The sequence below is a fragment of the Carlito syrichta genome, unplaced genomic scaffold (genome assembly GCF_000164805.1).
Source record: "Carlito syrichta isolate Samal-C Ts95f unplaced genomic scaffold, Tarsius_syrichta-2.0.1 Scaffold216220, whole genome shotgun sequence".
NCBI classification, from domain to species: Eukaryota; Metazoa; Chordata; class Mammalia; order Primates; family Tarsiidae; genus Carlito; species Carlito syrichta.
Window position 1 is genome coordinate 43,692 of NW_007160316.1, and position 14,779 is coordinate 58,470.

At 44.9% G+C, this 14,779-nt stretch overlaps 1 protein-coding gene across 1 annotated transcript in view; it reads right to left on the reverse strand.

Annotated features, from left to right (window-relative positions):
• The window catches only part of ERICH1 (glutamate rich 1), a 46,688-nt gene that overhangs the window by 24,042 nt on the left and 7,867 nt on the right, over positions 1–14,779 (reverse strand). The window contains exons 2-3 of the mRNA XM_008051656.1: positions 13,708–13,854; positions 511–645 (exon numbers count right to left, since the gene is read on the reverse strand). Of these exons, the coding sequence (XP_008049847.1) occupies positions 511–645; positions 13,708–13,854 (282 nt within the window). The remainder of the gene's footprint in view (positions 1–510; positions 646–13,707; positions 13,855–14,779) is intronic.

Here is a 14,779-nt window from a genome sequence, read left to right on the forward strand (position 1 = left end):
AATAAATCAAGAAATCAGCCGGGCGTGGTAGTGCATGCCTGTAATTCCGGCTACTTGGAAGGCTGAGGTGGAAGGATTGCTAGAGCCCAGCAGGTGGCCGGGAGCGGTTACTGCACTCCAGTCTGGGCGACAGAGTGAGCAACTCAAAAAAAAAAAAAAAAAGTCTGGGGAAACTTTTTATGTGAAAATTCTGAAATCCTCTTGAAGAAGTTTTCAAATGGTTATTGTAAAGGGAAAACAACCCTTTTGCTTTTCAAGGTGCTTCTACTCTCAACAGTAAACTGTGTCAGGTATTGGAACACCGTATGTTCTTTCGTCCATAAGACATTCAACAACAATAGCAATTGTAGAAATTCAATTTTCTTTCAAAAGTGATGCTCACCTACACCCCTCAATGACACACTCAGATAAAGTGAATTCACAGAGTTAGAATTCACAATGCTGGGAAACTGGGAAATACTGACTATCTGCAAAGACACTCATCCACCTTCCTCCTGCCCAAGGTCTTACCTTCTGTGTCGTCCCCACTGGAGATGTTTTCAGAATTTGGGTCACTGCTGGGCCCTGGTTCACTGGGCATGTACCCCTCAGGAGGCAAACTTACAGTGTAGAGCCGCCTGCCAGGCAGAATCTGGGTGTTGTTCTCTGTAAAGGAGGAGGACGACATGAAATGGTGAGCATCATGTAACACGATCAGACGTTTATTTGCCCGGACCACATCAGCATCATTTCTTTGAAGACATGAAATCAAACAGCTCAATACAACCTAACCACTGTCATAAATGTGGATTTCAATATGCCAAGTATTCTGTCAGAGGAGCAAGTCAGCGATATATACAGCCAGAAAAAAAGAACCATCTGTGATTGTTTGAATTCACATGAAGTCACCTGTCATGTTAACTTCTGGGTTTTCATAATATGAAATAAGAACCTAACTAATTCATGAGCATGAAGCAGAAAATATAAATAGCCCAAATAACATATCCTTTATCATACAGCATACCCTTTACGGATCTCTCAGTATTTTAGTGCACAGACTTGCAAACCTCTTTCTCCATATGTACTAACAACATGCACGTACTGTGTGTGCGCATATACAGACAACACACAAACACACTGACACAGACACACTCTGCCCAACAAAGGTCAGTGTCCTTTGTTTAATCTTTGTATTTTCACATGGAATATGGAAGGGATGCTCTTGCACAAGGCAAACACACACGGGCATCCCAGCTGGCCTTTCACAGAATAATGTGCATTTTATTTTAAAAACAACAATGATGGAAATTGAACAAAATCACTAACACATATAATGGAACGTGTGGTTTCAAGATACTTAAATGTAGAGATATTAAATGTAAAAATTTTGAAACACTTTCAAGTTCTGCTGACATCAATATATTTCACCCTAGGGAAGGTGCCAGAATCCTAGTTCTTAAATTAATCTGATTTGTCACTATTGATTATTCACGATGTTGTTCCCTGCCAAAATAAAGTGCAGATGGGGACAAGTGTCTAAGCACACCATCCTGTCAGCAACACCAACGTCTGACCATTTGATGGAGATAAGCATCTGAGCATACCATCTCCTATCATAACATCAACATCTGATCATTTGATGGAGATGAGTGTCTAAGCACACCATTCCCTATCATAACACCACTTGATGATTTTTAATAGAATATTTTTGGAAGCTTTTAATCACCTCAGTTTTTCTTAATAAGAAAGTAAATCAGAGCTTGGAAACACCATTGTTCACTTACCATCAGGATGAACATGGTAAGTAGCAGAAAAGTGAACAAAGCACAGGGTGGCTCACACAACAGAAAAGTACAATGCACCTAGAGAATGACTTCCAAATGCAGGACACCAAGGAGATGGCTCTCATCCGGGAAGCCACACACTGGCTTTACGGCTGGGTTTTCAAGCTATAGATGGTGACATTGCCTCATCAGAGGTGTTGAGAAACAGGTATTGAGAAACAGAATATTGCTTTGGGCCTGTTTGTTAGTCTGCAAGTCAAGGCGACCAGGAAATCTATAATAGCCCTGGTTCTACTTCCTTGCATTCTTCTGGGTAGCCTGTGGATTGTTGTGAGGACATCTGCCCCTTGCACAAGTGAGATGGTACACTATTTGCTCAGAAGTGACAAGAAGAGATTAGTTATACTTCATAGGGTTGCCAGCGGCCATTGGAGTCTCAGCCCCATTGTCATCTCTGTGAGGTGGAGGATGCAGCAGCTGTGAGCACAATCCTTGGACAGCAGATCCCCACATAAGAGTCACAGACACTACTAGGAGGAGATTGGAATCCATCTCCCTGCCAGTGAACGGGAGAAGCAGAGGAGAGCTGGTGACGGGGCACTGCATGCAAGCACAGATGTGACTGAACCAGCACCAGCTGGGTGGCTGGCCCTGCAGGATGTCCATTCAGTTGAGGCGAGTCAATCCCTCATTTGGAGCCATGAGCCCCCAGGCCCACTCCCTCGTCTTCTTCCCCCCCTTCTCCTGTTTTTCTAGTTGTGGTTCCTCAGGAGCACCCTCCTCTGCAGAAGACCAAAGAGACGTGCTCCCTCCACCCATATGCTCCCCGGGGCCACTCCTGGTGCTCTGGGAGCTGATGGCAATGGGGGAGCTCACGGCTGCCCTGTGCCCACTGCAGGGGCAGGATGGGCTCCTCAATGTCCCTATGTTCCCTGACACCTCATCTGTCCCCTGCATGGTGCCCATACCCTTATTCACAGCTCCTCCTCTCTCCCCACATGGCTCCTGCTCTTGTTTCACCACAAAAATAATGAAATCTGAGAAGAGTTCCACAGGGCTTACCCACCCTCCCCCACCCCCCTGCCAGAACCACGACAGACCCAGTTCCTCTACCCCATGCCTGGCCAAGGCCAAGGCCAGCCATTTCTTGCCTCCCAGAAACAATTCAAACAGCTTTTCTCTCACTCTCCCCCTTTCTCTCCACCGCTGCTCCATCAACCTGCTCCCACTCACTGCATCTAACTCCCCAATTCTTTCTGGAGCCTCGACAGGGCTCCTTCGTGCCACCAGCTTCCCTCCCAGGGGGTGCCTGACATCACCATTTACTGTGGATTCTTCCAGGGCTACCTGTGTATATATACGTTCACAAAACCAGGTCTGGGCTTTCCAGTCTAGTACCTCACAACTCACCACCACCAAGTGTTTAAAATGTGATGGCAAACAAGGTTATTCAAGCTGGATGTGGTGGCTCACGCCTATAGTCCTAGCCACTGGGGACAATTGAAGCCAGTTGTTTGAGACCAATCTAGGCAACAAAATGAGGCTCTATCTTTACTGAAAAGTAAAAAAATCAGCCAGGCATAGTGGCATGCAACTGGGGTTCTAGCTGTCCCTATGTCCCCGGGGATGCTGAGGTGGGAGGATCACTTGAGCCCAGGACGTCGAGGCTACAGTAAGCTATGATCATGCCATTGCATGACAGCATAACACCCTGGATGACAGAGCAACACCCTGTCCCTAAAAAAAAAAAAAATTAATAAATAAAAATGTCTTGGATGATTAAGAGAGTAAAAGTCCCACCATGTATCCCTAAAATAACCCCTATTAAAAATTGCTTTAATTAATTTTTTCCTATACAGTAGGATATTTTAAACTAAGTTGCCATCAAACTGCTCAAATGGTTGTAACACACTTTCCTCATGTGTCAAGGGCCTTGGCAACACCCACATGTCCTACACAACCTGATCCTGATGCTGAACACGTTCATTTCAGGGGTGCAGCTTGGTCCATCCACAGAATGCAGCTGCTCAGTATTCAGATTTCTCACCCTCAGCTTTTATGAAAGTAGCCTAATGTCAGCTGTGTGCTCGGCCTTCTGGAGAGTGAAGGTGAAACTTGGCTCAGACTCCCAGTGATGGCCTGCAGGCTGGAAGCTCAGGGCAACACTCCCTCCTCATCTGCCCTGTCCCGTGGTTCCTTCCTCGTCCCCTCATTGTAGCACCTGAGACCCAGCACCTGAGACTCAGAGACTTGAGGGTGGGTGAGGTGTCAGAGCAGGCTCTGCCTGGTCTTTGCTATTCTGTACCCCTCTGCCCCTTCTCCTGCATCCCACACACCTTATGAAGTCATGCAGCACCAACACCAGTACCCTTGGCAAACCAGGCAGGAGTTGCTCGTGAGAGGGAAGGAAGTGGAGTGGTCAGCGCAGCAGGGTTCTCTGAGCAGGGGTCAGTGTCAGGATATAAGGATGGTGGCATGTGAAGTCTGAGAGAGGGAGTGTAGCAGGCAACGGAGGAAGGGCAATGTGGGCTTGAGCATCAGGAAAAGTGTCCTCAAGATGGGGAGAGTGGGGTGGGCAGCTGCATATACCACACTTTATAAGCTATACCAGGGCAAAAATCTCTGAGTCTGGGGACAGCCAGGTTGAAGTTTACTTTGGAGGCCACAGACATGTATATGTGTGGACACAAAAGCCGCAGGACCTGGGAGGGGTGTGGACAGAAGTCTGTGAGCGCGTTCTGGGCACTCCAATATGCAGGGGAGGTGGGTACAAGTCAACTTACCAAGCAGAGAGGAGTTACTGGGTCAAAGACATAAAACTTTAATACCAGCTGTAAAACATCCCTCCAGGAAGGCTGTACTAAGTGACTTTTCTATCAGTAATTCCTGAATTCTCAATGACAAGGTGGACATTGAAAAATCAGATACTTAACGAAAACTCCTTTCTCAATTTTGCTGGCAAAAAAGTTAACAACTTAATGATTGTCCTTATCTAAGAGTTTTACATTTCTAGGGAGGTTCTCTTAGGGGTCATCTTATAAGGGAAGCAGTACACAACTGCTCTCTCTCGTGAAGTCCTAAATTTCAGGTCAACTGAGGTGGAGGATCACTAGGCTGCAGTGAGCTATGACTCCACTACTGCATTCCAGACTGGGCAACAGAGAAAAAAAAACAACAACAAACCCGTCTCTAAAACACAATTTCAGCTCAAAAGTCCTCTGCACATTTGATTCCATTCTACTATAGCCCCAATTATCTTAATATTTATATAAGATAAATATTTACTTCATTTTTTCCCTCTACATTCAGATATTTTTAACTAAACTGCCAAACTGCCCAGATGATGTAGCATGCTTTGGTTTCAAGGTTGGTTATTATCAGGAGAAAAAGAAAATTGAATTTCCTATCTGGGTAGGATAACTGGCAAAATGCTACTGTGGAGTGCCAATCACATGAGACTGAAGAAAGTGGACACCACAGCCAGATACACATGCTGGTGGCTTTCTTCTCCCTTGGAACCAGAATAGTTCATGTCATTAGATCTACATAAGTGCATGGCTGCAAAGCACAGCACGGTGTCTTCAGCAGAGTAAAGTCCATGTAACATCGCTGAGTGCTGCCAATGGCTCCACTGGACAGCCCCGCCCACAGGTATCCCTCACCACAGGGTTTATGGGTATGCCACACCCCTGGTCCTCCACTCTCTCAGGGAAATGATGGCTCACCCAAACAGGCACTCCGCAGACAAGCAGGACTACATCATTTCCCTCCTGATTTTCATCAATTTAAACAACTCCAGCATCTGAAATCTCAACACATGCTTGCAAGTGCATGCCCACCCACACTGTACATGTAAACATACGTGCACACATCTACATCACACACAGGTGTGAGCCCACGTGCCCGCGCGCGCGAACACACACACACACACATGCACTACAACTCCATGATCAACTCTCTCATTATCCTGCTTCTGGACTGGAATCTTATTACAGCTGTTTTACTTGCAGTAGAATGGCTTCACTGCCATGCAGCTGCTAACTGAAAATGCTTAACCTCAGAACAATACCAGCCCAGTAGGTGGGTTCCTCAGTGCAGACACTGTCTGCTGCTTTCATGTGATTTTCACCCATGGTCACTTAACCAGTTAATCACAGTCTTGGTAAACTGTTCCCATGTCAGAGACTTCCGTTTCTGGTGAGGTGGCAGATGATATAACAAGAAAACCTCTTGTGCAAAATACTAAAAAATGCCAGATACAATGCGGCACACTGTCCTTAAATGCACAGGCCAGCTCTCCAGACAAAGGCAATCCCAGGCCAGAAGCAAAGAAGGAATGGAAATCTGAGAGCTTGTGGCTTGTGTAGGAGCCTACAACGCTGCATGTTGCACCACAGGCCCTGCCAGTCATCCTCAAGGTAACCTATCAATAAGATATAAGTGCAAACACATTCTCAAGACTTTCTGCTGCAACCTGACAACCAGATCTGGAACCATGAATGGAAAAGCAAAGGGTCGAGGAGGGCAGGGAAAATGCTGAAGAACAGAGTGGACGGGTCTGCCCTGTCAGATGCGAGCCACCATAAACAAGGATAACAGAGAAGTGTGGTTGGATGCAGAACGTGGGCTAGATACGAGACAGACCGGGTGCTTGAGACACAACCTGCCACCATGGAACCTAGCCGACCATATGAGCAGAACACAAAATCAAACCACCATTTCCTATCACAGACAGATGGGAGGGCAAGCTACCTCACTGTGAAAGGAATATCTTTTGCAAAAAAGTATAAAACATCTTTGTCAATTGAATTGGGATGGAATTTAGAGAAAGACTTCTTAAAACACAAAACCAAAAACCATACAATTAAAGATCAATAAGTCATTATATCAGCATCTAAATAAATGGCATTGCTGTTTTTATAAATGAAAAGACAATCCCCTAAGATAAGAGAAGGTATTTGCAACATATACAATTGTCCAAGAATTGAGATTTGGAATACAAAAGAGCACCTAAAATCTGCAGAAAAATGGCAAAAGTTTACGGCCATAAACATGAACTGATATTCGGCTTCATTAATAATGAAAAACGCCTGTAAAAATGAGAAACAGATTCCTCACACTCAGTCAGCAAAGTCACAGGACCCTGCATGACGCAGGCCTGGAGGAACAAGAGTGCACTCAGTTTAAGACAAGCTGGAATCTGTCATGGCATGGACTGTGCACCTGTAAGAAACAGCACTTGCCTAGGTGTTCGCCCTGGAGAACCTCCCCAGGCAGCAGACACAAAAAGAGATGCTGCAGACCACAGGCGACAATGTCCTCTTCCAGCCAAGACGAGGCTATGGGCAGGATGTGCCCACCTGCCTGAGATGACGGAGGAGAGGGACAAAGAAGCAACAGTAAAATCAGACATCAGCAGAGGCAGGCGCAATTCCCGAGTCACAGGAGCTCATGCAGGGAGTGGTTGCCCCAGTCCAGAACAGGGTCTCCAGGTTACAGCCCAGCTGGGGCGGAGGTGGCCCCTGGCAAAATCCAGGGGTCTTCCTTGGTCCTGAGGTGGGGATCTCCAGGCTGCAGCCCAGCTGGGGTGGCAGTGGGACTCAGGTAGTTTTGTGGGTTTGGGATGAAGAGGCAGGGCAGGAAGTCAGGGGAATCCCTGAGAGGAATGAGCTGCACAGGGGTGAGCCCCCAGGTCCGTGGAGATCCCTCAAGCATTTCACTGAGTCTGAGGAATGCTAGTGCTTCAGGAGGAAACACTGAGGTTGAAGAACTGCCCCAAAGGGTGAGAGGAACCATCTTGGAACTGACTTGGGAACTAGACTGTCCCAGCAGCTGGTATGGCCCCCCCCAGTTCATGGGTGCTGGGTGGAGCACTCAGAGAAGCAATACCTGGGCAGTGGGCAGACTCAGTCCCAAGGGTCAAGTTGCTTCCAAGTCACTGAACTGCATTGTAAACAACCTCAAGAACATTCACAGGAATATACAAGATCCAGCCCAGCAGGCGGGCAGAGCAGCCTCCAGCAACCCCACTGTCTGTCTGGCCACTTCTGCACTCGACATGGCCGACTCATACAATAGCAGGACAGTGCCTGACTGAATATGGACAGTGGCTTCCAAGGCCAGGTCACAAAAACACAGTGTGACATCCATCTCGAGCAGACATGTAAGGACACTCAAGCTGTCCTGTGAAAGTAAAATAAAACACCAAGAAAATGAAAAAGTAGGTGAACAGAGTGCCCATAAACTATGGGGCAATTTCAAGTGGCCTCAAAGTCATGCACTTGGGACACCCAAAACGGATAGCAGAAACGGAGGATGGAAAAAATATTTGAAGATGCAGTGACTTAACACTTCCTACGATTGATGAAACCTACAGATCCAAGAAGCTTAACCAACAACAAGCACAAGAAATTTTTTTTAAAAAAATCTGCCCAAATGCACAGCAAAATCAAATTGCTTAAAAATCAAAAGAATGGACAAATTTTGATGCATTCATGCAATAGCATATTATGCAGTAGCTAAAAAAAGCTTTACTTATGATTAATATAAAGTTAATTAATGTAAAATCTTCAAATGCCATGCATGGTTTTATAAATATACACACATATACAGTAAAAGATAAAATGCACAAGAATGGTAACTAGAAGGGAAATGGGACTGGAGAGGGGTAGAACTTAAGTCAGTATGACTATATTTCCTAAAGAACAAGAGCTTTTAAGGAAGTGAAGCACAATGTTAAGATCTGAAAGAGTGGGTGGAGGATGTTCAGAGACATCTGTATTACCCAGTTTTATAAGAAAATATTCACATCTTCATGGAAAACTGACTGCAGGTTTTTTTGGTTTTTTTTTTTGAGTTGGAGTCTCACTCTGTCACCCAGACTGCAGCGCAGTGGCTACTCCCGGCCACCGCAGCCTCGACCTGCTGGGCTCCGGCGATCCTTCCGCCTCAGCCTTCCGAGTAGCCGGAATTACAGGCGTGCGCTACCACGCCCGGCTGATTTTTTGATTTATTGTAGAGATGAGGTCTCGCCAAGTTGCCCAGGTGGGTCCTGAACCGTGGGCTCCGGCAATCCACTCACCTCAGCCTCCCAAAGTGCTGGGATTACAGACTGAGCCACCGAGCCCGGCTTGACTGCAGTTTTTAAGAAAAAGAGCTTGGTAGCATTTTCACAGATGACTCCCAGACATTGGTAGAGACTTTCTTGCATGTCAGCATCCATGGGTCTGTGAGAAGCCCTGAGTGCAAGAGGAAAACCATCCCTAAAAGAATGTTTTAAAATTTGCACCCCAGATATGGGTTTCAAAGCCACCACATAAAAGACCCAATTTTGCTATACTATACGTAGATATTTAAATACAAACTTGTAACAGCTCTCTTTTACATCCATCTGAAGTAGTCTGCACACCATTGCACACTGAGAGGTGCCTTCTTTTACCTGAAGGGTGTGAATGAGGTACCTTGACTTGGTCAGAGTCAGACACCACTCCTCTGCTTCTGGAATTCTGACTGCCCTCCATTTTTATCCTAGTGTAATGACTATATCATTCCATAATTCTCAAACACATTTTAATTTTTTAAAGTTTCCATGATGCTACACAGAAATCTTTTTTTCTAAATTGTCATAATTAGTAGTATGCAATTGATAAATTGACAATGATTACTTTTTTTTTTTTAGTTGAAGTCTCACTCTGTCACCCAGGCTGGTGTGCAGTGGCACACTTGTGGCCACTACAGCCTCAACCTGCTAGGCTCAGGTGATCCTTCCATCTCAGCCTTCCAAGTAGCTGAAACTTCAGGTGCATACCACCACACCAGCTAATTTTTTGATTTATTGTAGAGACAAGATCTTTTCAAGTTGTGCAGGCTGGTCTTGAACCGCTGGGCTCCAATAATCCTCTCCTCTCGCCTCCACCTCCCAAAGTGCTGGGATTACAGGTATGGGTCCCTGAATCTAGCTACAATGATTACTTTTGGTAACTGTTCAATAAAAAGAGTAAAATCTTACTGGAAATTATCCTTCTACTGAGAGGAAAGGAATTTGTGTTTTTCTTCCTAATTGTGGAAGAATATTTATTATTGCTATGAGACAGGGCTGTGTGAATTCTATATCTATTTTTCATCTTATAGGTAATTGCTAAGAAACTTTGTTCACATAAATAAGTAGATGACAGAATATAAAGTTTTTAAAAATAGCAATGACATTTAATTCATTAAATTTTTTCTGAGCTATATGCCAAAAATCAGAGAAATCCATCATCAAAAATTATTTTTACTGTTCCATCAGCTGATAAATCATTTAGCTCCTCCAATTTTGATAATAAGGTAAAGAAATATAAACAATTTGCCCAGCAAGCATATTTGGTCCCAGTCGTCAGATTAGTTCACTTTTTCCCCAAGGACCAGTATTACTAGTTACCCCTTTCTGGAACCCCAAAGTTGTTTCTATCTGAGCGATGCACCTTGAAGGTTCTTCTTTTTTTTTTTTTTTGAATTGGAGTCTCACTCTGTCGCCCAGACTGGAGTGCAGTGGCCGCTCCCGGCCACCGCAGCCTCGACCTGCTGGGCTCAGGCGATCCTTCCTCCTCAGCTTTCCGAGTAGCCAGAATTACAGGCGCGCGCTACCATGCCTGGATAATTTTTTGATTTATTGTAGAGATGTGGTCTCGCCTGCCTAGGCGGGTCTCGAACCCGCGGGCTCAGGCAATCTACTCACCTCAGCCTCCCAAAGGCGCGGGATTACAGGCTGAGCCACCGAGCCCTGCTGAAGGCTCTTCTTTTATAAAGGGAGAAGAGAGCAGTCACAGACGTGGACACGAGGAAGGAATACTGCAGGACACTAGACAGGGCACATGAACCTTGAGGACACTCCTTGGCTTGGGCCCATGTGAAGGCTGCCTATCCAGATCTATATTTGTAAATCTGGTTTTTCTTCAAAGGAAGCTTCCAAAATTGTATAAGGCTTCAAAACCTACAACATCTGAAAAGGCACACTTGGGAAATCAACTAGTCTAGAAACAGACTCCCCCAAGGCCACCTGGGCCCAGGCACCCCATTATACCCGCTGCAGATTGCCCCCCTGGCGATACACTGCTGCCAGTACATTGCTGTGGGGTGAGGCTTCATTTCACCCTGCAGTCTCCCCTTGGAGACTCAGGATGCTGCTCTACCCCACCTGCATCTGCAATCTTCTCTGGAGAAGTTTGCCATCTTCTTTTCCTCTAATTCTGAAATTACATCAGTTTAATGTTGGTCTGTTTCATCCACTGTATTGGGTACTCAGTGATTCAGTCAATTTGTACACTCATGCCCTTCAATCCTGGGACATCTTAAATTTCAAGAAGCAATCTCGTACATTTCCACCTAGGAAGGTTTTGTTTTGTTTTGTTTTGTTTTTTGTTTTTAACAGATACACTGGGACAACTGGACAGCACCATGGGGAGAAAGAAGCAGCACCCTCTACTCAATGTACACCCCAGAAGTGTCTCAAGAAAGACCACAGATGCAAATGAGAAACCCAGAGACAGAAAAGAAGACACAGGAAGCTCTCTTCATAGCCTTGGGTAAACCAAGATTTAAGACACAAAAAGTGCAGACTATAAAAGAAAAAAAATTGATAAACAGAACTTCATCAAAATTAGTATTTTTCTGCTCTTCAAAATACTGTATAAAAAATGAATAGGTAGCCGGGCTCGGTGGCTTAGCCTGTAATCCCGTGCCTTTGGGAGGCTGAGGTGAGTGGATTGCCTGAGCCCGCGGGTTCGAAACCCACCTTGGCAGCGAGACCTCATCTCTACAATAAATCAAAAAATCAGCTGGGCATGGTAGCGCATGCCTGTAATTCCGGCTACTGGGAAGGCTGAGGTAGAAGGATCACCGGAGCCCAGCAGGTTGAGGCTGCGGTGGCCAGGAGCAGCCACTGCACTCCAGTCTGGGTGACAGAGTGAGACTCCAACTCAAAAAAAAAAAAAGAAAAAAAATGAATAGGCAACCACGGAAGGTTGGAAAAAATTTTCATGGTAATTATATATGGCAAAGGACTTGTGTCCAAAATTTATAAAGAACTGCTAGAAATAATAATAAAAGAATAAATAAAATTTTTAAATGGGCAAAAAGCTTACAGAGACACTTAAGAAGAAATACAAATGGACAATAACATAAATTAAAAAAAAAACACAAATCAAAGACCTCAGTCAACATGAAAGAAGTCAGATAGAAAGCAATGCGTACCATGTGGTTCCACTCAATGACATCCAAATACCAGTCTCTAGTAACAGATTCTGAAAACAGCTTGGGGAGGGAGAGGCGACTGACCAGAAGGCAGGATGTGTGAACGTGGTTCACTTCTTGCTTGTGAGGGTTACACTGGTGTACACCGCTAGCTGCCACGATCCACTGAATTGGACCTCACAACCCATACGTTTAGTGATGGGCACAGAGCCCTCACTTCTCATAACTGCCTAATGACTTCAATTAACCTTAATCACCTTTTTAAAAGATTCTCCATCTCCAAAAACAGTTATATTCTGAAGTACTGAGGGTAAGAACTTCAACATATGAATTTGGGGGGAGAATTCTTTCAAATATATAGCCTGTGACAGATATATTCTTTGAAAAGTAAAAACACATTGAACAGTATTTACTCCTTAGTATTAGTTAAAGCAATCTTAATTTTATCCTACTATTTTGCTAGGCTCTGCAGCAGAAGGGAGGCAGCTAAGTTTAGAGTAGAGTGCATTTGTACATGGTGATCTTGGTGGGATATTTCACTGGAAGCTCATAACATCCTGAAAACAATAAGTCATATGAGAAAACTACAGAATGGTTTGTCCTGTAGTAAGAGCATGCTTGGTATAACCCCTCTCTAGATGACATGAAGGAAATTTTCTCCTTCTTACTTGTCTTATATCCACTGGTATCCACAATTGGAATGGTACCCATAGGCATTCATCATACAATAGGTTAAATAGGTTTTCTGGGCTTGTCCGGAAATCTAATCAACATGTATAACATTATTTCTGTGGTAAAATGTGTTCCAAGTAAATGGAGATCTGACCTGTGGAGCCGGAAGTTGATTTGCAGGACTACTGGGGCTGCCTGTTGAGATCCCATTGAGGGATTGCTATGAGATATGTGAATACTAGGGAATTAAATAATCTTTGTTCTCAAACTTATTCAGCTGAGCCAGCAAGAGACCAAATAGCCCTGAGAAATGGAATCATGTGGAGAACAAATGCCCAGTGAGAGAGTATTGTTAAAGAAATAGAGAAGTGATCCCAGAAAGTGTACTCGAAAACCCAAGTCTGGCTTTAAGTATTTATATCTCTATCTGGGAACCTTGCAGACCCACCCACTTATGCTCAGGTGGTCTATTTACTTGTCTCACTGAGTGGTCTTTGACTAGGTTAATGAGGCTACATTGGAGGAATGGAATTGATGAGACTCCAGGTGACCCTGCCACCCACATGACCTAAGGTAGGCCTGTTATGGAACAGACACCTGTGAAAGACTAAGGGACAAAGAATATCAGGAGCCCATCCCTGAGTAGACACAGCCAATGGAGCCAACAAGGCCATGTGGGGGTCACTACAGTGACTGGGACATGGTACAGTGGCAGGAGAGAGGCACTTGTTCTTGTCAAAGGAAAGCCAAGACCTAGCCAACCAAACTCCACCCACAGTCCATTTGCCACGTCCAGTGGACAAGGTCTGAATGAACCCTCCAGAAAACAGTGATCTAGCCTGGTCTTGATTGGGGAGCATGCACAGGCTTTCCTGGAACTTATGTGTAGAGTGATGCCCACTCTGCCCATCTGCTGTCAGGACATCTTCAGAGTTCAAACACCAGAGAAAGTCCGAGGTCACGGGACACATACTCCAGTGTGTGGTAGATGCAGAGGTTAAGCGAAGTACCCGAGATCCATCCAAGCCTGCAATAATCTCACCTGTCGAAGGCCGGATATGTCTCTGCCTCACTTTCTCAGAGCTCACTGTCTTGGGCAGGTCTTCAATGGCTGGTGCCTGGGGTTCCCTCTTTTTGTGGCCACTTGAAACATTAGGAAAAAGTCTCTGTAGCACCTTTTCAACAAACACTGTAAGAGCAAATATTTTTTAAAAAAGAAAAGAAAGAAAAATGTTATGAATGTTTATTTGGCCACTTATACTTTTTAATTATAAAAAAAGAGAAAGACATTCTGACAGCACCACCTGAGAGCCAAGCCCCTGCAGACCCCACATCAGGCTTTGTATTCCAGGACACCCAAGAAAATGCCCCTCTGAGGACTCCCAAGACATTACCCTCAGAAGATTCCCCCAGATACTGTCACTCAGAGGTCCTCTAAGACATTGATTCCCAGAGGCCCCCCCAGACACTGTCCCTGAAAAGATATCCCAGACAATGCCCCTCTGAAGATGGCAAAGACACTGTCCCTCTGAGAACCCCAGACACTGCTCTCAGAGTACACCCTAGATACTGTACCTGGAAGGACCCGCAGATGTCTGACGGCAGTGTCTGGGGGTCCTCTGTAGGAAATGTCTGCTTAAACAAGAAAGCTGATCCTAAATAAAATTGTGAAGTATAACCAGGTAAGAGATAGAAGGTACAAAGTCTGGTCCTTTTTTTTTGCAGAAAGCAGGATTTGTTGAGACGACAGAAAAGCTCCTACAATGGGAGGAGACCCAAAGGGGCTGCCTGAAGTCTGGTCCTTTTAACAGTCTCTGGAGGCTTCCTGATGTTGACTCCTGAGCCGGGATAAGAGTCACATACTTAGAACTTGCTAAAGAACAAAGATTCAGAAGCATATTCACCAAATTCAATGTACTACCTGAAATAAATTCTATTTACAGTCTAATGAAAGGTGGGTTTCCATCAATACTATTAAATCAAAACCACACTGAGATACCACCTAACCCCAGTCAGAATGGCAATTATCAACAAGTCAAAAAATAACAGCTGCTGGAGAGGGTGTGGTGAAAAGGGAACACTTCTACACTGTTGGTGGGAGTGTAAACTAGTGC